Genomic DNA, 26,972 nt, shown 5'->3' on the forward strand with positions numbered 1-26,972 from the left:
CTCCTGGAGGCTTCTAAACCGTAATTTATGTCCTTAAATATCAGGCGGAGCAAACTGAATGTGGACGCCAGTCTCCTACAGACACACTAACAAAGTCCAAATCACCTCTTGGCATACATGAAAAGGCTGTTCACACACTCGGGTGCACCTGCCATTTCCGCCTTTCAGGGACAACACGCAGGTGCCCATGGCAGCACAGCCCTGCCGGTGGCAATTGCATCCCTGCGTGCTCCAGCCGCGCTCGCAGCATCCCGCATGTGGCGTGTCCCCACGCTCAGGAGCTCGGCCCCGCGTTCCCAGTCCGCGCAGGGCTAAGGGACAGGAAGGGCCGCTTGGCGGGAGTGTCTCACCGGACTGATGTGTTTCGTGTGTGAGAAGGAGTGCCACTCAACAGCCGGCCTTCCCTACTCGCTCACACTCCACCGACGTTCCGCTGTGTCGGACACACACCGCACTGTGAGCAGCACGAACTCAAAACGCCTCTGCGACTTCCAGTGCCGCCCCACGACCCCACGGCCAGGCGGACCCCCGCCTTTTGCTCTCTCCCTGTCCGCCCGTTCCATGAGGAGCAACAGAGGCTTCCCAAGGGACAGCCGAGCCCGTGGAACCGCCCCACTGCATCACTCCCAGCCTCTGCTTCTCGCTCGGGCTGCACAGGCACGCTCCCACCCCATGCCTTGCCCCTTGCTTCGCCCAGGGTGACACATCCACCCACGCGCGTTCCTGCGCTCCAGCTGAGCGCCGGCAGCGCACCCGCGGAGGCCCAGCGCCCCAGGCTCCGCTCGCCCCCGAGGCTCCGCTCGCCCCCGGCTCCGCCCCGCGCCGCTCCCGCGCGGCCCCTCAAGGACTCCGCGCGCTCAATGTCAGGCGGCGCGGGGCGGCCGGCAGGGGGCGGGCGAGGGGCGGCGCTGCCCGCCCTGCGCGGAGCGCGCTCGGGGCCGGCGGCGCTGCTGGTGCCGGGCGGCGCGGCGGCGCGGAGCTCAGCCCAACCCAGCCCTGCCCAGCCCTGCCCTGCCCAGCCCAGCCCAGCCCAGCCTTGCCCAGCCCAGCCCAGGGCGGCACAGCCCAGCCGCGCCGCTGAAGGGCACCCGGCGGCGGCGAGGCTTCCCCGCGCTCTCCCGCGGCTGGGGTGCGCCCGCCCCGCAGCATGGAGGCTGGGAAGCGCAGCTCCTCCGCCGGCAGCCGGGACGATGGCAGCGCCAACTCCTTCCCAGCCAAGCCGGCGGCCTCGGCGGAGAAAGCCCAGAGCAGCCCCGGCAGCGGCGGCGTGAAGGAGCATGGCAACTCGGTGTGCTTCAAAGTGGACGGCGGCGGGGGCGAGGAGCCCGTGGTGGGCTTCGAGGATGCCGAGGGACCCCGGCGGCAGTACGGCTTCATGCAGCGGCAGTTCACCTCCATGCTGCAGCCGGGGGTCAACAAATTCTCCCTCCGCATGTTCGGCAGCCAGAAGGCGGTGGAGAAGGAGCAGGAAAGGGTTAAAACTGCGGGGTTCTGGATCATCCACCCCTACAGCGACTTCAGGTGAGCGCGGGGCTCGCGGCGGGCGGGAGAGGGGTGGCCCCGGCACCTCGCACCTCGCACCTCGCCCGGCGCAAACTTCGGCGGGGCCGGGGCTGCCGAGGGCTCGGCCCGGCGCTCTCCAGCGTGCTGCACCCGGACGGCCCCGCAGGCCCCGCGCCGGCCGGGGCGCCGCCCGCAGCCCAAGAGGCAGGATGCCGAGATTGTGGCTCTCCATGCTGCCGTCCCGCTCTGCCTGCGCCGCGGGGCCGCGGGCCGTCGGGAACGGCTGTGCCCCGGCGGGATGAGAGCTCGCCCGGGGGTTGCACAGCTGCATCAGCATCGGTAAAATCCCGGTGTCTGCACACGCCTGTCCTTCCCTCAGCACCCCGTGTAAACACTTGTTCCAGGGATTGCGTGAAGGAAGTGCGTCTCCGTCAGAGTTACAGTAAAATAAGTTTATCCAGGTGATGTGTGGAGAACTATGTTTTCATAGGGAGACAGGTAAAGGTAATGGCAAATTAGCATTGCTTTCACAGTAAGCTGCATGGGTGCAGAATTGGAATATTCATACCGAAAGCAGTGCAAATAAATGCTCAAGAAGTTAGATTTCCCTTTAAAATTAAATTTAAAGTGGCAGATTATTTCATTCCATTTTCAATGCCAGCTGGCTGTATGCCTTTATAAATGTAACACTCTCTGTGATATTTTCTGAGGAGCTATCAATGTAGTTAAGCGTATTTAATCAACAGCTTGAATTGAACAACCTGCGTCTATACGATAAATGAATTGCACCAGAGACTGTGTTCAAAATAGGAAGATCCAGAATGTTCAATAGTTACATGGATCTTCTAAGAAAAAACTGGGTTAAATAGAACATGCTTGCAGGAAATACTTTCAAAGTCCAAGTTTCTGTGGGACTGTTTGGAGCGAGGTGTTTCACAATGAGCTGTGCTAGCACCTTGCAGTTGAGCCCGAGAGCAGTACAGCTACAGGAGTGGAGGAGCACGGCAGCACTCAGTCATGACTTGAAATCATGCTTCAAATCCTTGCTTGTTTTCCTGGTTCCCTGAAAGCAATAAACTGGACTCATTCTTTTCCTGGAGTACCTTTTCCCCCCTTGCTTGCCAGCTCGGCTGCATTAGCTGGTCCATTAAGTGGGGAGAGAGAGGAGAAGCATCTACCCCACTCCCTATCTACCAGCTAGAGAGGGATGTAGCAGGTCACATCTGGTGCTGTGGTGGCATGCATAGGGGATTAGGGGGGTCTGATAGCCTCTTACTTACCCGTGTGTGTGCATGAGTAACTTTATTCATGTGAGGTTTCCGTTGAAATGAATGAGGTTATTCTTGTGAATAATTTTCCTTGTTCTGTTGTAAGCTTGGTTTCTGAGTGAGGTGCACACCCAGACAATGTTTTGGGCATTAGGAGCTTATTCATCATATTTTGCAGCATGTAACTTTTTAAGCTGTTCTGTGAAATAGGTGATATGCATGTTCATTCAGTTTAATTACAGAAATATCTTCTAACTCTGTCCTAATTCTTCGAGTGGGAAGGTTTAGAGATCGTAGCATATGTTTCTCTATTTTTTTCAATAGGAGTAAACAACACTGCATCCCTTTCAGGCCTGTTGTCTGCATATTCTTAAATTAACTGGTATTTTCTGGTGGTTTTATTGTGTTTTTATTTTATTAGAGTGTTTTGTTTTTAAATAAAGTTCATCGTCTTTCATTAGTATTGGGATGGTGTGGCCTGCCCCAGACCCGATTTTTTAGTTCGTAGGACTGTTTCAGTGAGAAATATGAGATGTGTGTGTTGTTTCTCCTGAAATAATTGCAGCTGTATAGTGGTACAACTCTTTTCAGGTGGCAGTGCGCAATGTGTGAAGTTGTACTATACAGTATATTCACCTTCTTATTTGGGAATTACTACAGTGCTTTTACGTGCCATCTAACAGTGTCTCTGTACCAGAATAAATGCACATGTAAGGATGGCGTTGCCTTGATTTATTTTTGCATGTTATTTGTAACAATGTAATGCTTCTGTGTAGACAAGCCTTGAAACATCCAAAGAGACATGGTATTCCCATGTTGGTGTTGATTTCATCAGGGGAAAGAACTAAAATTTCTACCAAAATAACAAGAAAAAAAGTAAAAATCTAAGTATATTATGGTATCCAAATGAGAAGATATATAGTGCATTTGTAAATGCAGCTCTTATTAGGGTATTTGTGGCACACACGAAAACAGACATCCCAGTAAACTTTAAATATAGGCACACTTCGAAATATACTGGGTTAACCATGTAAAATGTGGGAAAATTCTGATGTAGGCTCCTGCGGACTGTTTTTTTTTCCCCTCCTAGTTCTGCATGCTTGTATGCATTTCCTGGGATACTTTGGTGTATTTGGTTATATTTCTTGATCTCATTCTCATGTTTTTTTGTAAAACAGTATATTTATCTACACCAAACAGTATTTCGTAGTGACATTTGGAGGAGTGGGCAGGATTCCGGTGCCCTCCTGCCCCTTGTTTTGGATGAACAGAGTGTGGAATCTGTCTCTTTAAACTCGGTGCTCTGTGAATTGGTTACTTGCAGCCTTGTGGGGCTTGGTCTTTAGTTTTATGGCTCTCCATCCTGCCAGTGTTTCAGGGAAGAATTGTCTCTTCACTGGGCAGATATACCCTTGGAGGATTAAATTCAATAACTATTACATAATTTTTCCACAAGGGGACCATTTTGATCCTGGTTGTCTTTTCCCAGTCTTCTGAGGTTAATGTGTAATTTGGAAGCTGTTATATAAACCGAGCACCTAATGCACATCAAACCCAGCACAAGGCCTCTGTTTATCTCCTTGCAGCTGTGATTACTGTATCTCTAAAGTTGGACAACAATTCTGTGTAATTGCATGAGTCACAGAAGTGAATTTATCAGAGTTTACTGAAGTCCTGTGTGCATCCTGTGAGATGCTGAGTGCCTCTGGCTGTCCCTTCTCACATGTGGAAGAATGAACCTGCAGGAGAGCATCACTGGCCCAGCCCTGTGGCCTTGCAGCCACTGGATGAGAGCAGGACAAAGCCAACAGGAGATGAGAGCAACCGCACATGGTTCTGCTGTTGCCACACACGTTGCATTTATTTCATAGCATATTTGTGGTGGGCATGAGCTTTGTGTGACTTTATATGTTAGAGTCTTCGGGTATTAATGGAAATGTACATGACTGATTTTTAGATGATTAATTACTCCATGTCTTCTGGCACATGAGGAGTTTCCTTAATGTTCAGAGGGCTTGCTTGCACATGTCTGGGCTGCTCATCCAGCCCTGTAGCATCTTCCTCCCTTCCTGTCTATGGTTACACAGAGAAACTCACTCTGTCATGGAAATCTTGGGTTTATTACCACATTGGCTGGGGCATCTGTAGTCAGCAATCTATAAAGAAAACCAAGTTACTACCAGAGTGTTATCTTTTGACCAGAAATAGCAATGTATGAGACAGACTGAGTGGAAATAATAGGTGTGTGCGTAAATGTAGCCTTCACACTCCGGTGGTTACAGTCAGCTTGATGTTTGGCAACAGCCTTTGTCTGGAAGTGGAGACAAAAATTATAACTGGCTTCAAGTGAAGTGAAATAAGACTGTGATATGGCGTTGTCTGTTCAGAGCAGGAGGTAAAGAGGTGCAGTGCAGGCAGTGCTGAGGGTCTTTCCCCCCCCCCCCCCGTGTGGATGAATACAAACTACAAACTAATTTGCAACAACAGAAAAAATATTGACATTTTATCTCTCTGGGTAACTTCTCTTGTATCCAAAAACTCAAAGCCTTATTTTAATGATAACAGTGAAGTAAAAGCATAGTTAACTCTATAACTTGAATAGAAAATTTCAGAGCATAGTGAATAGTAAAGGTTTGCCAGATATTTTTTTAGCTTGTGTGATGTTCCAGTTTCAAAACCTTTTTGCATACACACTTGAGGCATCATGTGAATGTTTGAGATTTATCATATAAATCTTCATAAATGATTGAAGGTCATATTGCTAATACCTTGTACGTAATTCAATGGCAGGTTTCAATGGGTTTAAATCAGCGTGAAAGACAGTAATATTTGCATGTGTATGTTTAGGTAGTTACAGAAGACTATTTTTGCATCTTTTGTTATTAAAAACCATTCTGTTATATTGTGCAGTTTTATGCAACCCATCCATGTTTTCATGCATACACACAGTTTAAATTTTCAAGTAACTGTGTGCCAAACTGTAAATCACAATTGCCGTGGTTTAGTATGCCTCCGTTTTTTAATTATACTTTTTAAAAAAAATATTTCAACATTTGAATTTTTTTTCAAATTTTCACCTATCTTTTGGACTTGTCTTTGACCACCAGCAGTCACCCTAACATGACAGACTGTGCATGTTGTATGTGCAGCTCACAATCATCTTTCTAAAATTCATGCATGTATTGGTTTAAAACCTGTTCTGTGGGACCAGTCTTCACTCTACGTGTCATACCTATCATTTGTGTCTTAAGAAGCTTAGGGTAAGCACTTTGTCCTTCTCTTTTGTCACATGTTTTTAATGTCTCTCTTGAAGCTAATGAGATTTATCTTTTTGTGAGCTGTTACATACTTAGGTTTATATACACCAGTAGGGTTGGAAGGTAATGCTATATGCAATGAAGACAAACTGTATTGTATCAGACTTAAATGTAATTGATAGAGGTACTTAAAATGAAATATATAAATCATGCTGGTCTATATTAAATAGTTCAGATACAAATTAGTGTGGGTTTTAATGGATACATTATGTCACTGGTAATGTAGGAATATGAAATAGTCATAGTTTTGTGTTCTCAAGGAAGTAATTTCTTGTTGCTCAGGATTTGTCATGAAATTCTATTGCAGAATTAAGGTTCTGAATTCACTAAAAATCTGATAATCATAGATTTATAATTGTAGTGTGTACTGTACATTTCTTGCACAAACAATTTTGGTTTTAAAATTATTTATGTTTTTATGAATGAAGCACAGATTCAGCTGGGGCTAACTTTTATGTATAATTTTCAAATACTATTTTGGTGACTATAATTTTTAGTTCTGTTAAATAAAACCTTTATACACCTAAACTATTCCTACTACTAGAAGTTCAGTCTTTGCATATGGCTAAACATGGAGAACCATTTGGTATTGAAAAGATTATTAATAGTGCTTGGGTTTTTATTTGCTGCAGTCCAACAATTTTTGCCCTTTACTTCTATAAATGCCCTAAAAATAAAATTACGAGAATTGTTAACATTAATCTAAATAATGCATTTATAATGTCCGAATATTCTCCGTGACATCATGTTATATATTAGGCTTCATAATAGTTCCCCAAGTAAAATGCAGTGCTTATAAAGGTAGGCTGAAGAGAAACGCAGTAATGGTCCTCAAATGCATAAATGGATGTTACAAAGAGGAAAGAAATTACATAGAAGTAATGGAGTGAAGTTGCAGCAACAAATATCTAAATTAGATGTTTAGGAGGCAGGACCAAAAATAAGCAACAAAATATTCTATTGGCAATATTCTGATATTAAATATAGGCCAAGAAATGCATTAGGTTGTTTTTCATCTCCAGTTACTATTATTTTTCATACTGAATAACTTCTCACCCTTGGTTATCACGGGTTCATTTGTTATGAAATCAAGTTGACTAAAGCTAGCTACTGACATTTATTTTTGCACCACTTGTAAGCAAGGATGCCTAAGAGAAAATGGGGATAGAGAGGTGCATTTCGTGCTTTCAGACTCATGAGGACCATGCGCTCTCGTCCACATTGAGATTTTCTTCAAGAGCTACTAAAGCAAGGCAGTGGACTCCACTCAAGGCTGGTGCAGCAGCCACTCGCCTTCCAGACCTCTAGGGCATGTGGGAAGCCGTATGCCATTGTTTCCTCAAGCAAAGTGATTCATTTTATTAATAAGACATCCTTCTGTCTCTAGATATGTAGGATACTAATGCCTAGTTTGAGCTCACTTATATGCTGAACATTTGCCAGTTTTCATTATGTTCATTCTAGTTCTGGAATAACAGTCTATTCATTGCATTTTCTTTCACACTTTTGTGGTGTTACTTACTTGAACACTGAACAGAGTTTAGGGAAGAGAAAGAGCTGAACAAGTGTAACTCAAGTAATTCCTTAGTTCTCCGAGCTTCTTTTAATTTAACTTGGGACATTATGAAGATCACTGGCAGCACCTATGAACAAGCACAAAAGTATTTTTTTTCTGTAAGGTGCTTAATGTTACAATGTTCACCTTCCACACAGTACTAAATGGAGGCAAATACGCTTGTCATGATTTTGAGATATGTTTAAAAAGAAACCACAATAAAATTAAAAAAGCCCCAGTGTTACAGAATCCTGCGAGTAATTCTGTAACATGTAAGTAAAAGATGATATTTTGGGGATGTGAATCTTTAAACTTTAACCTGGTACAGTCAATATCATGAGACTTCCTCTTCAGTTTTCTGATTTTTTGGTTTTGATTGCAATGAGAAAAAAGTGCTTGATAAATAAGATCTCTATCCACATCTATATATACTTATCAAAAATTAGATCTCATAGAATAATCAGCATGCTTGGGCCTGTGGGGAAAAGGTACTGATTCTGGTGTTCTAACTGATAGCATGGCTACACATTTTTAAATGTGTTCTGGGACTTTATTTGCTAACTCAACAAAATAAGCAATGCTTATAGTGGAGTCAGTAAAAGTTTGGGTATATATATGTATATACTTGGGTATACGAAGGGAACTGTGAATTTGAATACTGTGTAAAAGCATCAGATAATACATAAAGGTCTAGCTTTATGATTTGATTGGGGATTTGGTGACTACACAGCTAAATGAAAGATGCATAGTATTTAATGACTTGCTTAGGCTTTGGTGTGTGTGTATGTGTGTGTGTATTGTTATATAATGAGGTTAAAATCTGACTGGCTCAGTTTCTGACTGTTCAGCCTGGAGTAGCAGAAACAGAGATGTATGAATTCAGAGGTCACCTGAAAAGTATGAGTCTTTAGTGCTGCATTTCTGCCTACCCATCTAAGATCAGTGGCACTGTAATATTTAATTAAACTTTGTCAGTTTTTTTGAGAGGTTCAATTTGAAGGTATAAGAAGGCAAAAAACTATTTTTAGAGATGAGTGCAGAATATGAAAAATTGAAAGGAAATGTACTTAATTTGATTGTAAATAAGAGGTATCCATTCTCACCTTTGCTTTCACTCAACAGCATGCCTGAGAACTGTTTTCTATGTCAATATACATTTTTCTTGAGAGAGGAAACTTTTAACCTACTTTGCAACATTTAATTTTTAACCTGACAGTACAGTTCTCGTTAATTGCTTGAAAGTCCTTTAGCTGTCTATTTCCTGATTCTTTCCCAGAGGCATGATTTAATTTTAAAAATCATAGTGTATTCAGCTCTAATTATTGGAGAGCTTGTTCTAGACACATACTAAGGTATGTTAATGACCAAAAACTGTATCAGCTGTAGTCAATGTCAGAACTACCTCAAGGACATTGTCATTTAGCTTCTATAAAATCTCTGCTAATATCTTTTAATCTGATGATAGTCAGATTCAGGCAAGCTGCGTGGTATTTTTCAGTAATCTTATTGCCTTGTAGTGCGATGCAACTGGAATAAACTTATGTTCAGAAAATGTTAATTTAATTACAAAAAAGCTGCATAGTGTTTGCAATACATATTTGAAAACCCAAAACTAACCCCAAAGCCATTTTTATTTTTGCCAGTGAAGTTCCCAAAACTGAAGTTCCACTGTATAGCTAAGAATAGGATTTTGTTCTTATTTGGTTAACTTCTATGTTGTTTATGTGTATATATTATCTAATAAAGCATGTTATTTAATAATTAATTTAATACACTATTGGAATTTAATGTGCTACTGCTATTAAGTTTCTAGCTCTAAAAATTTCTTATTTATTAAAAAATTTAATTAAGATTTTTTTTTTTCCAATTGAAAAACACAGGTTGCTTTATGCTCACAGTCAAAGCTATGGCTTTTTTTGGTTGAATTTTTTTGAGTGAGTTAATTTTTTAAAAATTACTTTAAATTAGCCAATATACATTAAAATTGTTTTGACTGCATTGGGTTTTTTAAGTGATGTTATTCTTTTTCATCCAATTTTTAGTCTGAAAATCACTGAATCTTACATTTGCACTAAGGCTCCAGTATATAAAGAGCCCCACGGAAATAAAATGTGCCCTCACAATATCAAATCTTCCAAATCTATACATGTTGTATTCTAGTTGGCTCCAGGGTTTTTTTCCCCCCTTTTTTAGCAGACTAAGGTGTGGAAATATTGATGTTTCCTTGGCTGGTTCCATTGTATTTTACAGTAATTTATCAGATCCTCCAAGAAGCACTTCACTTCGTGGCATGACTGCAGCAATCGACAACATGGCGCTGATATGATCTGACCTTAATGCAAATATGTGTATTGCAGTAAATTTAGAGTAATATATCATGAGACCCTAATAATAAATTATTATTCTATCTTTTCCCGGGGCAAAGCCATGGAAAAGATACAGAACTTTTATAAGATACATAGGGTAAGATCTATTGAGCTCTGCCCAGGGGATGGAATAAATGCATGGCTGCAAAACCACAGAGATGCAATGAAACCTTCACATAGCTAGTGAGAGGATTTCCATCAGGATCTTGAATGATTTCTGTCTAGTTATTCATTCCAGGCAGACTTACTATTTTGGTCTAGCAGAGAAATTGCTATGAACCAGTAGCAGGTACTACTACCCCCTAAACATCTTACTACTGCCTGGCAGTAGACACTTGCAAGCTTTTGGGTTCCCCAGACAAATCCTGGGCTACAGGATCCTTGGGATGGCTGCATATGGTTTTGTTTGCACTTGATTTTTCAGTGAAGATAACAGCCAAGCTTGTCTGTCACCCTGGTTCACCTTGTCTTCAGTGCCAGACAAGCCTGGTAGTAACACAAAGAATTCCTTTTCCAGCTTGGGATTAGTTGGTTATACTGAACCTTGGAAGCAAAACATAAGTAGCAAAATAAATCAAGCATATACCTCCAACTTTAGTCATTAATTGGTACCTTTCTCATATTACCACCTTAGAAAGCATTTTTCAATGCTGTTTTCCAGAGCTGTGTGTCCAGCGTTCATGGAAACTGTTACCTAGACGTCTGCCTCAGTACTGAATCCTGCTTTTTCTTTTATTTATCACATTTCTCATGGTCTAATTTTCAGGTAGTGAAATCCTGCTATAGGCAACTTGCATTCAGGAGTTCGTAGGAGCACAGGGATGTAGTCCCTGAAAGAGTACTTTTTTGAGAACAACTTCCTTTTTCCTCTCATTCTGTCTTTTCTTTTTCCTCCTACATCTCTTTCTGAACATATAATGCATTCCTTTAAATAAATGGAAAAGATGCATTGATTCTTTTTTTTTTATTTGTTTGTTCTGCTTTGTAGTTTTCCATTCTTAGTCGGCTAGCTAGAAGATACTGAGCTGTTTGTTCAAACTAGCAGGGAGAAGTTAGTTTATGTATTCTTCAGTATCTAACAGTTTGTAAAATGCCATGTAGTAATTAAAGAACCAATAAAAACCTGCATGTATATTTTCCATTTCTCTCGACTTGGACAGGTCACAAGTCAACAAGCTTTCTGTTGAGAATTGCAGCATGATGCAGTTGAACATACTGTTACCATATACTGTCACACAGACACTTTGCTGAAATTGTCCCTTCAGCTTGTATATTGCCAGCATGGGAATTCAAGTGTTGCATACATCTACCACGTTAAAGATATAATTATCAGAAGCACAGTTTTGTAATGCAAAGGGAGTGTGGTACCAAGAGTAAGCACTGCCAGATGGTAGGCAATCTATCATAGCATTTAAAAAGGGTCAGAATTGAAAATGTCTGAAATCCGATGGCTTATTAAGCAGTAGACGTTGAATGTGTGGGAAAAGTGAGAGATGAGTAACCTAACCATGAGGTGCCCACATGACCAAACAGACTTTTAATTGCATGCATTCTGTCAGTAATATATGAAATACTTGTTTTTGCGAAATTAAATGTGGTTCTGAAATTTGGAACAGATATATGCTGGGTGTTGAAAAGTTCAGTAGGATTTGTCCATGTTTTTGTTATTGTTTATGTATTGAAGTAGTGAACTTATTGTGATGGTTCATCTCTCTGTAATGGAAAAAGGAGTCCAAAAACAATTTCAAGGTTTCTGTGTTGAAAATAATTAAATCCAGTATGTAATAATTTTATTATTTCATATACATATTATTTAGCTAGATGTGAACTAAGTGCGACATAAATTGTGACTGTGTCCAGTTAAATGTCTCTGGTTTTACATTGCTATTTAAAGGCACTAACTGAGTTTAAAATTTCCTGCTTCACTTTAAACTATTCTCTATGCTTGTTTCCGAAAGTTAGATTTTTCTGTAGTCTGCCAGTATGTTGTGCTCTGTCATTCACATGCAAACTAATTTTCTTTTGTCAAGACATAATTCTCATTAAGACAGGTCTGAGGAATACTCTGTCAGTGTTATACAATCAGTCAATGTTATTCAGCAATTTCCACCACCATCGCCCTCATTCCCCAGGACTGTATGAGCACTGCTCGATGTGACTGTGGTTGTTTCCGTAATTTCTAAGCTGCAGCCAACTTTTACAGTCTCCACAGGCTAGACCAAATTTATCTTTCCGTGGAAGGGATGGGAGAACTGCAGTGAACTTCCACTCCCACACTTGTTCCTCATAGCACGACAGAGTTCAGGCTTGCTTCAGGGAAGGAGAGCTAGCTTTGTAGCCTGGAAATGCAGGTACCATGGATCTGCCTAAAATGGTGGCAGATGTTCCTGCTGGGGCTACTGACTTGTGATTCCGTGAAGTGTCACTGAATAGCAGCTCGTCTGCATTGAATGTGCACACTGATTTTATGCCACTGGCAAAATGAGCAAATGGAATGTGATATTTAACTTGGTTTCATATTTCCAGTACAAATTTTTCCATTTCTGGAACGGCTTTGAAAGTGTCAGTTTTACACAGTGCTCTGCACAATGTGCAAATCTATAGGATGTTAGATGAAGATCCAAGATGGAAGTCAGGAGCCCATCTATCTTTGGATTTCAGGACCTAGATACTTGTAAGCATCTGGACTCCATGCCTGAACATCTTTCAGAATTCCAGTCATAAGGAGCCCAAAATGGGAAACCTGGTTTTTAAAAAACATTGCCCATGGGTTCTGTGCATTTGCAGAACTAGTGTGTCAGAATAATGTGAATATGTTTCAGCTTCTATTTTTGTTGTATTATAGTTTTTGATTTGCAATTTACAGATCAATATATATTCTAAGATTATGAGGAAAATCTCTGTTAATAATTTTTTACCCTCAATTTCTGGCTGTTCTCTACCAATAAATTATTAATATCTATTTGGCAGTTCTAATTATTAGACATCTTCAGTTTAAACAGATTTGATTAGTTCATAACTCACTGTCCTCCAAAAAATGAAACATAAATATTCGGCTAAATTAGATTTTGTCTTTGTGAGGAGTATTGGCTTGTGGCTAAAACCTCTTATGAGATCTCCAAAGTAAAATGTTTTCATTTGCTGAAAGCCAGAGACCTATTTATTATATTTAGACAACTGCATTTTGAGTGAATATGGATGGAAGATAAAGATGGACATCTGGTGTTTTATTCACCACAGAAAGGGCAGCTCATTTTGTTTTGCTGTGTCAAAACAACAGTCATCTATCAGCATGGAAGTAAAGAGCTTCCTTGGTATTTTTGTGGTTGTTTATAGTCCAGGTCATGGGTCCCTGACCAAAGTTTCTTTGAGGGCTTATTTTAGAGCTGCTTATCAGTGGTTGCAATTATAGGCAACTTTACTGCATGCAAACACTTCCCTCTGCAACCCCTAACCTGCAGTGGGTGTCTGATGTCAAAACCAGCCCATTGTTAAGGAATACAGACTATTTTGTTTGAAGACCCGAAGACTGGAGAAAGAATTTTTGTATGAAGAGACTTCAAAGTCATCTGTCAAAGTCACTCTACCAAAATATAAAGTAGAGAAGTAGATTATTAAATAATTCCCTTTTATATTTTTTCTGATAAATATTTATAGGTGAGGCATATAACAAAGCCTGTAGTTAGGTTTAAATAAATTTTCAAATCTTAATATCATTAGCAATCTTTCATTTTTCAGTCTAAAAACTGACATGTTATTGGGATGCCTAAAGTGACTTGCTCTCTTACAAAAATGAATAAAGGCAGTGTGGAGGAAAAACTTATCTAGTGTACATATTTGGTATAACAACTCCACTTTAGATGACTCTGTCTCAATGAAGATAGAACAGACATTTAAATTAATCTAGGTTTTGGTAAAATGTATCTTCCAGTGGCTCAACAACCATTTCAAATGACTAAATTAAAACAAAATATTTATCAAATGTATTTCAAGCAAATAATCTTCTGAAATTCAATAAATACTGTCTAAATACAGTTTGTAAATTTAATACATACTGTATTTAGGATCTTGATCATCTATATCATTATTGCATATATATGTGATAAAATGTATTAAACCCTCATGTTTAATTGCAACCAAGCAATGGAAATGACTTGCTGTACTGCTGGCAGAGGTATGCAGGAGGGAGAAAAAGCATCAATAAATGTGAAGGCATCTCCTGGAATGTGTGAAATTATGGTCTATCTTCCTATCTCCTGTTTTGCAGATCACAAAACCATTAAATATTAAGTTTGCATAGGCTGGGGGTTTTTTTGGGTGTTTTTTTTTTTTTTTGAAGAAACTTGTTTGTTTCCTTTTTTTAAAAATAACTGAAATAATTTCATTGAAAAAAAAAAATCAAAAAACCCTTCTGTGTTTCCTCGTATTGAGTTAAATTGCAAAAAGGCCATTCAGCAACTGCATTCCGTTACACTGACCAACGTTCACAAATATCAGAGATGGATCTCACGTCCCCAGAAACTTGGTTTGTATTCCAAACCTCCACCCTTGGCTGAGCTGCTCCCAGCAGCAGCGCATGCGGCTTTGCTCAGCCCAGCTTGCGTGGAGCTTGCTGGAGCGTTGGAGAGACGAGGAAGGCAGCAGAGGCAGAGCCAGCAAGGTCTCGGCTGCTTAGGCCACTAACTGGAGCATCTCTGAGCATAATGTATGCTCGTTCTTGTTTACTTTGTTTGCTCCTCCGGGTTTCCCTTTTTGTTTTAAACAAGCGAATATCAGGTCTATCTGATCACTGCTCTGTCTGGCTGCATGATGCACTGATTTGTTTTGGCAATGCAGGCAGAGCGCTATGCTGTCAAAAGGATGGTAACACTGGGATGTGCAGTATGCAAATTGGGAAGTTTTATAGAAATGTTAAAATTAACATTGCATCTGTTTAAATACTGTGGGAGGCAAATGGCTAGCAGAGAGATATGAATAAAAGCTGAGTAATTAGAAAAGTGGGGTGCATCCCCCTGTAAAAAGGTGTTAATAATAAATATGCATGGGGAAAGGTATAACCAAGCCTGTGAAAGATTAATCCTTCCATTTTAATGTGTTGTGCACACTTTATTTTCAATTTTTTTATGTTTTAGAGAAATTTATATGATTAGTTCAGTTAATAAAATTATTAAAATAATAATTTCATATTCATGCAATTTTCAGTGTATTTATTTGAGCGTGTACCTAAATGTCTCCTTATCTGCTCAGGAATTAAATTTTTTCAGCATGGGTGTTGCAACTACAGAGAAATTTTCTTCCTCTGCTGGAGAGGATTTGAACCTGTACATTTACTTTGCACAGCACTTCTGTTATGAACCTTTCCAATAACAATATCACCTCTCAGAGTTGTTCTGCTTTGGTGGAGCAAAGAACTGGGAACGCCTCTCCTGTCTGCTGGTTGCCTTCCTTGGGAACAAGGTTCTGTTCCTGCTCTAGTTTATATTTGTTTAGGGAAGGAGAACATGTCAGCAGCATACCTCACTTCAGGAGGCACCCCATGGCTTGGGGAAAGTGAATTCCCTGAGGTGTGGGAGATCCTGGGCTCAGCTGCCCACAGATAGATGAGGAAAGTCCAATGGATGGTCACAGGTGTTGATGAAAGCTCTAGGTATTAAGTTGTTTTTTGAGAGGAGGATGCATGTGACATGACCCTAATTACTTTCCATGTTCCTCTGCCACAAACTTGGATCTTTCTCTTTCCTTTGCTTTTCTAAAAATTGTCTAAAATATATTTCAATCTTTTTCACAAAGTAAAAATTTAATACAATTGTAATTTTAATTTGATTTGAACATTGATTCATCAATTTCTGATGTTATTTTCAGAACAAACAAGTTAATAATATGTTTTAAAAATATAAAAATTGGATTTATTACCATTTAAAGCAATTTGTTACCATTTGAAGTAAATTACCATTACTGCAATGTGATATTCATGGATTATAATAAAAAAACTTACTGATTCTTAAGTGTACTTTCATTGATTTTAAAGGGTTCAAATATTAGTACTTATTTTTATATTCAAGGAAACATAGGCTTTGTAGCCTAAAGTCAGCTATAAATAGTTGTAAAAGGGAATAGTAATTAAAATTTATATATTTATGCAATCTTGATTACTTGGTCTTGCCTTTGAATCTTACATATCTGTAGATTCATAGGATGGCTGTAAATATACAGTCATGTATATTTGTTTTCATTTATGATGTGGGAGTGCATCAGCTTGTTTCATATCTCTAGTTCTTTCTCACTTTTTCACATCTCTAATTTTTCCCTTCATGAAATTTGAAGACTGCCTCTTTTTTTTCTTCCATTTGAAAGTAGTGCCCATTCTTGCCTTCAATGCACTTTGTCAAGAAATGATACACCAAGTTCTACTTTGAAGCTGCTCTTACAAGCATACAGTATAATTTTACAGCTATGCACAAAGCCATTGTTACCTCTGATTATCTGAATAAAATTGTTTGTAGTACTATATGTATTCAAATACAAGTTGATGGTCCTAGCCTTGGTTTTGTGTTTTTTTGTTTTTTGGTTTTTTTTTTTTGTCAGAGGTATTAATATCAAAAAAACTTATTGTCCCACCTTGTTTGGTGGTCGTAGCCAGTCTCCTCACCAAACCCTCTGCCTGAGATCTATCAATAGCTACTGAATGACGTCTTCCCCATCATCTCTTTCTCTGAAGAGAAAATAGAATTTTCCCTCTCAGCAGAAACTTGAAGATTATACTGACAACTGGGAGATTGAATTGGTTAAAAAAAATCTATTAAAGGAAAATATTAGGTGATACTGATTGGCTTTCTAATTTTTGGAAGGGCATTAGGATGTTACTTCCCTTTTCACTTGATTCTTTGTTGAGAAGAATTACAGAAGGCTTCTTCCAATTTAAGCCTCTGAATTTTTAGTATGGAGGCATCCTAAATGTCATGTTTCTAAATGGCACTCTTAAAATTACTGTCACTACAAAATTCTTAATTAATGCAAGTGTTTCAACATGAGATACAAGATTATTTTGCAGCTAAAATATTTTTAGATCTGTCTCTTTCAAAAATTTTTCGTGCCTATAAAGTGGTCATTTCTAATTCAAGAATGTGAATGCGTATTTTGCAGTGATTCACTACAGAAATTTGCTGACACTTAAATAACCAGTATGTGGCACTTTTCAGTTGGTTTAAGGGTTGATTGATAGGAAATTGAAACAGATCAGGTACAGCCTGTACACAAAAAGTTGCCTGATTCTGAGAGCTGTGGTCTAATACTTTGAACGAGGCAGTAAATTGGAGGACACTGTACTACTTGTGCTGTGACATGTGTTGATGCAGAAACAATCTTGATGACATGAAATATATCTGTTTTGATCAGGTAAACAAAGACAGAATCAACACTTTCCATGAGAAAAGGTATTTGTAGCCCTAACTGTTCATCAGCACCTTTTTCCCATCTGGTAGCTTTCTGGACAGGGGCACTACCCAGATTTTTTAATAAGAAGTGGAGCTGAAGATTCTTGGAATCATAGAATGGCCTGGGTTGGAAGGGACCTTGAACACCATGTAGTTCCAACCCCCTGCCACGGGTGGGGATGCCACCCACTAGATCAGGTTGCTCAGAAAGGAGGAATTACGTAAAGATGAGGGAGAGCAAAAGCGTTATCAGAGCTCCGCGGACAGTGGTGCACTGTTCTTGCCCAAGGTTAAGTGGAAGTCAGGCTTTAATTCTTTCTCTGTAGTTTAATAAGTGTCTGTGGAGGAAAAGACACTGCAAATATCAGTGGTATTCAAGCAGTTGTGGAAAGGGATTATTGGCTAAAAACCAGGAGTCTCATTTTTAAACAAATTTCTCTTTGCCCTCTCCCTCCCTCCCTCCCTCCCTCCCTCCCTCCCTCTCTCCTCCCTCCTCCTCCCTCCCTCCCTCTCTCTCCCTTCCTTCCTTCCTTCCTTCCTTCCTTCCTTCCTTCCTTCCTTCCTTCCTTCCTTCCTTCCTTCTTTCCTTCTTTCCTTCCTTCCTTCCTTCCTCCTTCCTTCCTTCCTTCCTTCCTTCCTTCCTTCCTTCCTTCCTTCCTTCCTTTTCCTTCCTTCCTTCCTTCCTTCCTTCCTTCCTTCCTTCCTTCCTTCCTTCCTTCCTTCCTTCCTTCCTTCCTTCCTTCCTTCCTTCCTTCCTTCCTTCCTTCCTTCCTTCCTTCCTTCCTTCCTTCCTTCCCTTCTGTATGCAGTAATAGCAACCTTACTCCTCCTTACTGTACCTTTATTTCTCAAAAATCTGAGCCTGAATTTGTTAATGCATGTAAAATACTATAAAAACTTCAGATGGAAGCTGCTGCATGCATGCCAAGAATTAAATATCTTTTGATGAGATGTCCACTGATTAAATATTAATTGATTTACTGAAAATATACGCATATTTTTTCATATTAGTGTACATTAATTAGTTGGTTTTGCAGTCCCCTTCCATGGTCAGTACTGTGATTTTCTTACCTAGTATTTGAAGCATTCAAGCTTTTAACCTAACCAGACTATGTAACCAAAGACTTTTGAAAGTGGTAAATTGCTGTTCATTGGCTTCACTGGGTTCTGATCAATTCCCCTGAAAGATGCATTTATCTAATCATCTGCCTTGTGCATAGAATCACAGCTGAGCAACAAATTGTAAATTGCCACTGCTAAGTGGGTTTAAACAGATAAAAATCATGAAATCTTTTCAAAATTGTAGAAGTTTGTAATTTTAGATACATTCTATGGTTATATAAAAAAGAAGACTCAGTATTACTGAATTTTATTAATGTCTTTCTGAGATAGGAAATTATATCAATATTAAAAAAAAGGAACAGCATGGGGCATACATAGGATCTCTTTAAGTATATGTGGCTAACCTTGAAGTAATGGACTCTAATATTATTCTGGAATCAAATTAAGATATCTGGTGGTCTGAAAACTTCATTATTAGGTTATTTTTTAAATCGCTTTTAGTCTCCATCAGAATGAAACTATTAAGCTGGAAGATTCCCAAGTCCAGCACTTCTGTTATTTCAACCAGGGAATCACAGTTTTCAGAACACCAGCCTCTGCCTCATCCCACACTGACCAGTCTCAGGCAGGTAGAGAAAGCCTTTCTGCTGCTCCAGCAGGTTACCTTGCTGAGTCAATGACTGTTCATTAAGCTTGATATGCTTTAAATTAAAAAAAAGAATAGCAAACATTGATGAAATTTTCACTTCAGGAAGGACCAGTTAATGTTATTTCTGCCCTTCAGCCTCACCACTTGGTGTGTAGCATACACTCTTAGAATTCTTATGGATTACACTTTGCAATCAAAAGAGGTGAGGCACGAGAGACTCTGTTTCAGATGTGCAAAGTTTCCATGGTTGTGTTTAAACTCAAAACTGTCAGAGTGGAAATAGAGTAGCATAAGAAACCTAAATTGACAATTTCAGCAGAACAGTTTGTCCTGTAAAAGCAAAAGAAAATACTGACCCCAAAGCTTTGTCTTCCTAAAGCTTTGAGAAATTAGGTACATGCAGATGAGGAAAGTTTTATTCGTACAGAAGGATAACACGACTGTAGAAGTGACCTGTTTGCTAGTGCAAAATAGGCCAACATAAAAAGTGACACTCCAAGAGTAATTTTAATTCATTTGTATTGATATGGTCACAGGGACAGATTACTATAAATTCTAAGGTTGGAAATTTTAAAATAAAAAAAAATTGCTGCTGAGCCAAAATCACTGAAGCAATCCACTATGGATTTGCAACATTTAAACTGAGTTTGCTCTGTGGAGGATGTTGGATGCAATATTTCTTGCTAAAATAGAATGAATTTAGTATTTTAATTTGTATGCCTTTTCCCCAGAAGCTTGTTTTCCTCTAGGTGTGTGTATTTGTAAGAGAGAAACAGATGGGCAGAATGAAAATGGATACCTGGGTAGAAAGGTATATCCTCATTTTAGGGCTTTAAAGAATGTACTGATGATTTTTAGAAAGTTTTCAAGGACAGACACCTGTGCAATCCTTAAAAGAACTGGGTCCACTGAAGAAAACACTCCCTTCTTCATTCTCCTCTCCTTTTCAACACATCCCAGTAATTATCTGTATTTTGCAGATGTTTTCAGGCATGTCTAGCTTTGTTCCCTCTTACTAGAAAAATAATAGAGTTGCACAGCCAGAGAAAGATAGCATGTCCTATGAGAATCAAATTCTGACATGAATAATATCAAGTTTAGTGTTTGTTACCATTGAGTACAATAAAATTTAAAATTACTGTTATTTCTACTAAGGTTGCTTTGTTCTATATAGGACATTGATTTCTCTGTTAGGTGAACCACTGAACCATGAAAGCAAAGGAAATAAAGCTGTGTTTGAAGGTGAGACAAAAAAAAAAAAAAAAGGAAAGTCAGTGTTCATTTCACTGAGCATCTGCTATTCAATCAAAATATTTAGCTAAAGAAGAAGCAAGATTTCTAGGAAAGCTTATGGAATTTTTTTACAGTTCTTGATTCTCTGAATGTGTGGAGTGAAATCATGATGTATCCAAAATCAGAAAACCTAATCTTTGATGCATCATTTTTTACTTCAGAGGTATTTCATGAGCAATCTGAGTTAATATCTTTTTCAAGGGTCTTCCAGTTTATAATGTGGCTGATGAGTATTTATGACTGAACTTCACGGAGTTTTACTGATATGATTTACTCCTTTTTAATAAAAGATCAGAATTTTACAGTCTTTCTAGAAACTCGAAAACGTAAACTTAAGCAAAGCCCTGACTACTCTGCAGCTTCCAGCCACGGCACTCAGTGCTGCTCGCTGTGCTGTGCAGATTGTGAGACCACTGACAGCTTCTGCTGGTACAGCCTGGGTGTACCATAGGGATAATCAAAGCTCAAACTGCGCTGATTCAAGGAAATTGAGACTCTTGCTGTTGATGGGCAGAATAAGGAAATAATGAAGCAAGAGAATCTGAATTTGTATGTACAGCAAATTATACAGCGAGTTAATTTAGAGATGATATTTCCTTCCTTGAGACTCAGTTTTTCCTGGGTTGGGGATACAGGGTGGAAAATAAAATGCCTGTTAGAATTCATAGCACCTTACATTATTAAGCTTAATACAAACAGTGACTAATTAATACTAAGTAATTCTTTATTACTGCTTGGGTAGGCACTCACTTTGAACAGACTGTTCATCCTATGCAGGACAGCCTGTTGCAGTGAATAAAACACCAACACCTCAGCACCATGTTCCAGAGCTGAAAAAACACTATTACTACTGTAAGTTTTGAAAATATAGTAAATAAATTATGAGTGAAAAGATCACTGAAAGAGAGCTATAAATCCATCTAGTTTTGAGAATTCCAAAGTAGTAATCAGTATAGATTTATAAAATATTCCTGTATAAAATAATTTTTTTCAAAGCTTTGGGAAAATATGCCTAAAGATTGGGGTTTGTACTTTAATACTTGAAGACTTTTAATTTTGCCTGGTGGTTTAATACCTCTGAGCCATTTAAAAAGCTTCAGGAATAGTTCAGTGCAGTGCAGTGATGACCTCTGTACCCTCTGTTAATGGCATCTAGTAGTAGCTTCACTGAGTTAGCTTCAGCTGAGCAATAAGCTCTATAGCTGTTTGCTGTGGGGTTAAGGTCGGTTCTTGCTTCTCATTTTGAGCTTTGGAAGATTTTATTACCCCCAGATTCCTTTTTTTTTTCCTCATTCTCAAAAATTTTGGGTCATAAGCCTACCTCTTCCTTGCTCTTTATCAACGTTTTATATTTCCTTATATAAATGTGAAACTCTTGAGACTGTAAATTGTAGATTCATAACCATGGGATGAGGGGAAGTAGCAAAAGTAAATAAATAATGCTAAAAGTAGTTTGAAACAGAGGGCTATCTCAGTGTGCCAAAGGCAGCTTCTTGGTCTCTCTGGCTAGGCTTTACAGCTTCCTTTTTGTTACGTGAAGAGTAGGATGTTCTGAACTGAAGGCAAGGAACGCATTGTATTACTTTCTCTGCACAGGTCAAAGAAGGGCAACACGGGAGCTGCATCTAATTTTTCTCACCTGAAATAAAATATAATATGGCCAACAGAATGGCATTTGAAAACATTTTCCTAAAAGAAAATGCCGAGTCATTTCTAAAAGAAAAATAATAAGGGGTTTTCTTACTAACTAATCAGCTTATGTTATATTGCGGGCTAAAATCAAGATGCAAAAGTCCTTAGGATTCAATGTTATTTTATGATGCTACTGCTTTTGCTGACATTCAGCATCAGGGGCACCAGTGTGTTTTGCATAATCACAGTACGCGATGATCCTTTAAACCGCGGATTACCGTAGGTTAAAAACACCTGGTTCTGTATTATCTCTTATGTTGGCTGGGTGGCTGGTTGTTGCGTGGCTTTGGTTAGCCTTTGTTGCATAACTGCTCCCTGTGCTAGAGAAATGTAAAGGTCAATCTGAAATTAGCAGCACTTTGCTTAGGAGTGAGCCACAGACACAAGGACACCTCTCGTAATTATTTCCTATTTGTTTTCCACTAGTTTTCAGGATTCCGGGAAGATGTTTATTCTCCCAGAGCACTTTTGTGAAGTACTTTGGTTGATAGCATTTTAAAAGTGTTTGTGGTAATTTTACTTGTAGATCACAGTAGCAGTGATGTATAAATTTAGTGGTTCCTTGTGTATGGTAATTCCAGATTACTGCAAAGGAACCTAGCGCAGTGAGAAGTATTGCATGAATTAAAAAAGACAAGAGAAATTGGTAATTTTTTGCCAGATATGGTGAATACTATCATATGCTGAACAAAAATACATACGGCCTGAATAAAACTGAACATTTTTAGCAGCTAATGTTCACATTTATTGCAAGACTAAAAATGTGTAAGATGCAAATCACATTGTGGTACACAGGAAATTATTTTTAAAGTCTATTTCATGCAGTTTCTGAGTACCAGTTAGAGGTACGTTGCCAGCCACTCTCTTCTCTCAATGATAGTAAGACTAATCTCTCCAGGTTTCTCTTGGAATAACTGGGAATTCTCATGCCATTCTCAATCCTATGTTACTTTTCCATTAGCATGTTTTACAGCTGTAGATAATAATTGATATTCTCTGATCAGCACTCTGTAAACTTAGAAATATCTGCACTGGTAAACATGAAAAAAAGGGAATTGTTAAAGCTAGTTTGGGATTGTTCAGCCTGGAAAAGGAAAGGCTTCGGTGTGACCTAATGTGTCCTTTTAGAACCTGAAGGGATCCTATAAGTAAGATGGATAGAGAGACAATTTTCAAGGGCATGTGGTGACAGGACAAGGTGGGATGGCTTCAGACTGAAAGAGGTTTACATATTACAAAAAAAAAATTTATTGTGAGGGTGGTGAGGCATTTACACCATTTTTCCAGAGAAGTCATGGATACCCCATCCCTGGAAGTGTTTAATGCCAGGCAGGATGGAGTTCTGAGCAACCTGGTCTAGTGGAAGAAGTCCCTGCCCATGGCAGAGGGGATGGAACTGGATGGTCTTTAACATCCCTTTCAGCCCAAATCATTCTGTGATTCTATGATCATTTGGTGAATACAAGAAGCAATCTCTGAAAGCTAATGTAATCCACATTCTCTGTGCAAGTCTAGCAAAAACTAAGCTTGTCGTGGCGAAATGTTTTGTGGCCAATTAAACTATTGTTTTTGCTGGTTGCCATGAAGCTTTACCTTGATGAAGGTGCTTGTTGCATGCTAGGAAGCATTAGTGGTGTTTGCACAATGTGTGTGGCATGGAAGTCAGCATTGATGTGCTGATGGTGTGTCCATGACCTGTCCCCTGCCCCAGGCCCCATTGTGACAAAGGGTGGAGCAGAGAGATAGCTGTGCAGCCATTGCTGCCTCTAGTCTTCCAGAAAGTCTGATAAGTCCATGGGTAGCTGTTGTTGATTGGTTTTAGTACTTCTCCAAATCAATTTTACTTGGTCAGATCATGTTATCAGACAGAATAAGAGATTATGTATTGGGTTCAGGCTTTCTTGAATTCAGTTTCAGTTCTTTCACTGCATAAGAGTAGCTTTCTTTGACAATTTAACATTTAGGATTTATCATAATTTGCTTAAAATCTGGTATATACTGCTGTCCCCTAGAAATCTTCCATCAGGATAGATATTCTATGTAATGGGTGCATTTACTCAGCATTTCCTTCACATATACTGAAGTTATGAGTCTGGCTCCTTACCATATTGCATCAAGTATGGTGAGCATTCTAAAAGTGTTAAAGGGGAGCCTTACAGAGCAGAATGATGAAAGGCAGTACCCCTTTCTATTACTATGCAAATTGCAGCTATTTTTTCTAAAACTTCTTAGCTAGCTCTGAAAGAAGATAGACTCTGAGGTTGTAAAAATGCATGGAAGTTCAATTAAGGTTGTAAAAGTGGATGAAGGTTTTTATGTTATCTTTGTTTCTATTTTTTGCTTCACTGTTTTTTTCCTCTTCCTGTAATTTTATTCCAGCACTGTAATGGTATCAGTACATTTGCAAAGAGATACTGACATTTAATGTATTATCTGTTAGATATTTGGCTTTCCATTTGGACAAGTCTTAGGAAAACTATTGTGTTGCTAAAGCACTTTTGTTTGGCACAAGAGATCGCTTTTACCTACATAAAACTACAAAAGGGTTTTGAAAGGAGTCTGGATAAGTCTGCTTGTTGCCACACTTGCACACCTTTCAGTGTGTGATATACCATGGAGCGATAAGCCATAGTTCTGCCTGTATCCTAGATGCATATTTTTGAGAAGGAAGGCACATAATGAAGTGTGTTAATTACTTTGTTTTTACTGACCATGAATTCTGAATGAATTAAAACAATGAGAATTTTCTTAGTAATAGCAAAATCTCGTGGTTAACTTGGTGGCATGATAGAGACCATTTTATGATGCTTTAGCATGTAACATCAACCATTCTGTTTCTTCCCTTTTTCCTAGGTTTTACTGGGACTTAATCATGCTCATAATGATGGTTGGAAACCTTGTCATTATACCAGTCGGAATCACATTCTTCACAGAACAAACAACAACACCATGGATTATTTTCAATGTGGCATCAGACACTGTTTTTCTATTGGACTTGATCATGAATTTTAGAACTGGGACTGTAAATGAGGACAGCTCTGAAATAATACTGGACCCTAAAATCATTAAGATGAATTACTTAAAAAGCTGGTTTGTGGTTGACTTCATCTCATCAATACCAGTGGATTATATCTTTCTCATTGTAGAAAAAGGAATGGATTCAGAGGTTTACAAGACAGCAAGAGCGCTTCGTATTGTGAGATTTACAAAAATCCTCAGCCTGTTACGTTTATTGCGCCTTTCAAGACTGATTAGATACATTCACCAGTGGGAAGAGGTAAGATTTATATGGTTATAACATCACTAAGATCTTATTCCTACACAACACTAGTCAATCTGTGAAGAGCTACACAAGAACAAGAATGTAGTACAGCTTTTACTCACTAGCTGTTGTAATTGCAAACAGGTGTTAGTGGCAAGACCTTTTCGGAAAAAAACAGCACAGAATAACCATCTCTCTGCTAATGGCAGAGACCAAAATATGTTAGGCACTATCAGCACAATCTCATGGATGGACTCCTAGTGATGTTACCAAATACCCAAAATATCAGAATAAGATGCTAGAAAGGAATACTAGAAATTTTAACAACCACCTAAACCTGCATTGGACTTTGATGACTAGCACTTACATTTTTTAATACTCTTGTAGTCACAGAGAACTTAAAATACTTGTTTGTATTTTTCTGTTTTAGGAGAAATTGAAACCATTTGCCATTGTGTAGATTTCTTAGAATGCTCATTTGTTTGAAGGCCGTATGCAGGCTGAATATAATAAATACTAGCGTTCTTTACAAAAAATGTACAGTTCAAATATTGAGCCATTGCCTTCTAAAATGTTTCCAAACATGCTGGTAATGCTGCCTGTCAGTTTGACATGATGACTTTTTCTGGAAATTATGGCATTCCCCAGTTTGGCATACTCATGGCTAGAAAGTGTTCAATGTTTTGGCACATACCACCATGATTCAGTCATTTTGTTTCTTGCCTGTCCTCATTTCTGTAGTTCTAAATATCATCATGTGTTTTAAACAAAAGTGCTAAAGCCACAGGAAAAATAACTACTGTTTTCTGTCTTTTCTTGCAGTAAGCATAAGGAGAATTATTTTTTAGAGCATTATAATGGAGGCACTATTAAAATTGATATGCATAAATTTGTTTACCTATTTGATAAAGATTTATTTAATTAAATGACTACTGAAGGATGATTTGGTACCATTTTTGGTACTTTTTCTGCTGGCTATTTCCAGTATAATATGCACTTTCTGGTTTAAGAGATGCTTAAAATCAGAGCCATCTCACAGATAAAGTCAAATTCTAATTTAAAATGGCATGATGCTGGATGATGCTAAGTATTAAAAGTCTAAAAAAAATTGATAGTAGATTCCCAAAAAGCCTCTGAAATAAGTAATTAGTTTTTATTATTCTATTTGGTAAATCTACTTCTTTTTGTCTCTCTGGAAAGCACTGCAGAGATGTTTTTGCACAAAAATAGAGCACTGTAGTTTTGTACTCAATTTAACTAAGGCAAATGATTAAGCATATTTTACAGTTCTACCATAAATCTGTGCTTTTGTCTCCTCTGTGCTTCACAGAGAGACAACCTTCTGAAATGCATTCAATGACATTATTTTCTGGCAGCTTGAGTTACTCGCTTGCCACTAAAGGCCTTCTAGGCAGAGAAATGAATTCTTTCCCCCTCCCCCCCACCCCTCTGTCTTCAAACAGAAATCAAGTATCCTAAATAAAAACAGTTGAATTGGCCATTAAATGGGTCTAAAAGTGACCAGGCTATATGGTCCAAATCAGCAATAGCTGCTGTTTGGTACATTTATCT

The 26,972-nt window shown here is 39.1% G+C and overlaps 1 protein-coding gene across 1 annotated transcript; it reads left to right on the top strand.

Moving 5' to 3' along the window:
* Positions 1 to 1,041: 1,041 nt before the first annotated feature.
* Positions 1,042 to 25,563, top strand: LOC146425018 (potassium/sodium hyperpolarization-activated cyclic nucleotide-gated channel 1-like). The gene is made up of 2 exons (XM_085042115.1): positions 1,042 to 1,521; positions 24,992 to 25,563. Exons 1-2 carry the CDS (start codon positions 1,148 to 1,150, stop codon positions 25,434 to 25,436), a joined length of 819 nt encoding a protein of 272 aa, XP_084898241.1. The 5' UTR covers positions 1,042 to 1,147; the 3' UTR covers positions 25,437 to 25,563.
* Positions 25,564 to 26,972: the final 1,409 nt, after the last annotated feature.

Source organism: Lichenostomus cassidix, chromosome Z (assembly GCF_008360975.1).
Source record: "Lichenostomus cassidix isolate B80296 chromosome Z, HeHo_3.0, whole genome shotgun sequence".
Classification (NCBI taxonomy): Eukaryota; Metazoa; Chordata; class Aves; order Passeriformes; family Meliphagidae; genus Lichenostomus; species Lichenostomus cassidix.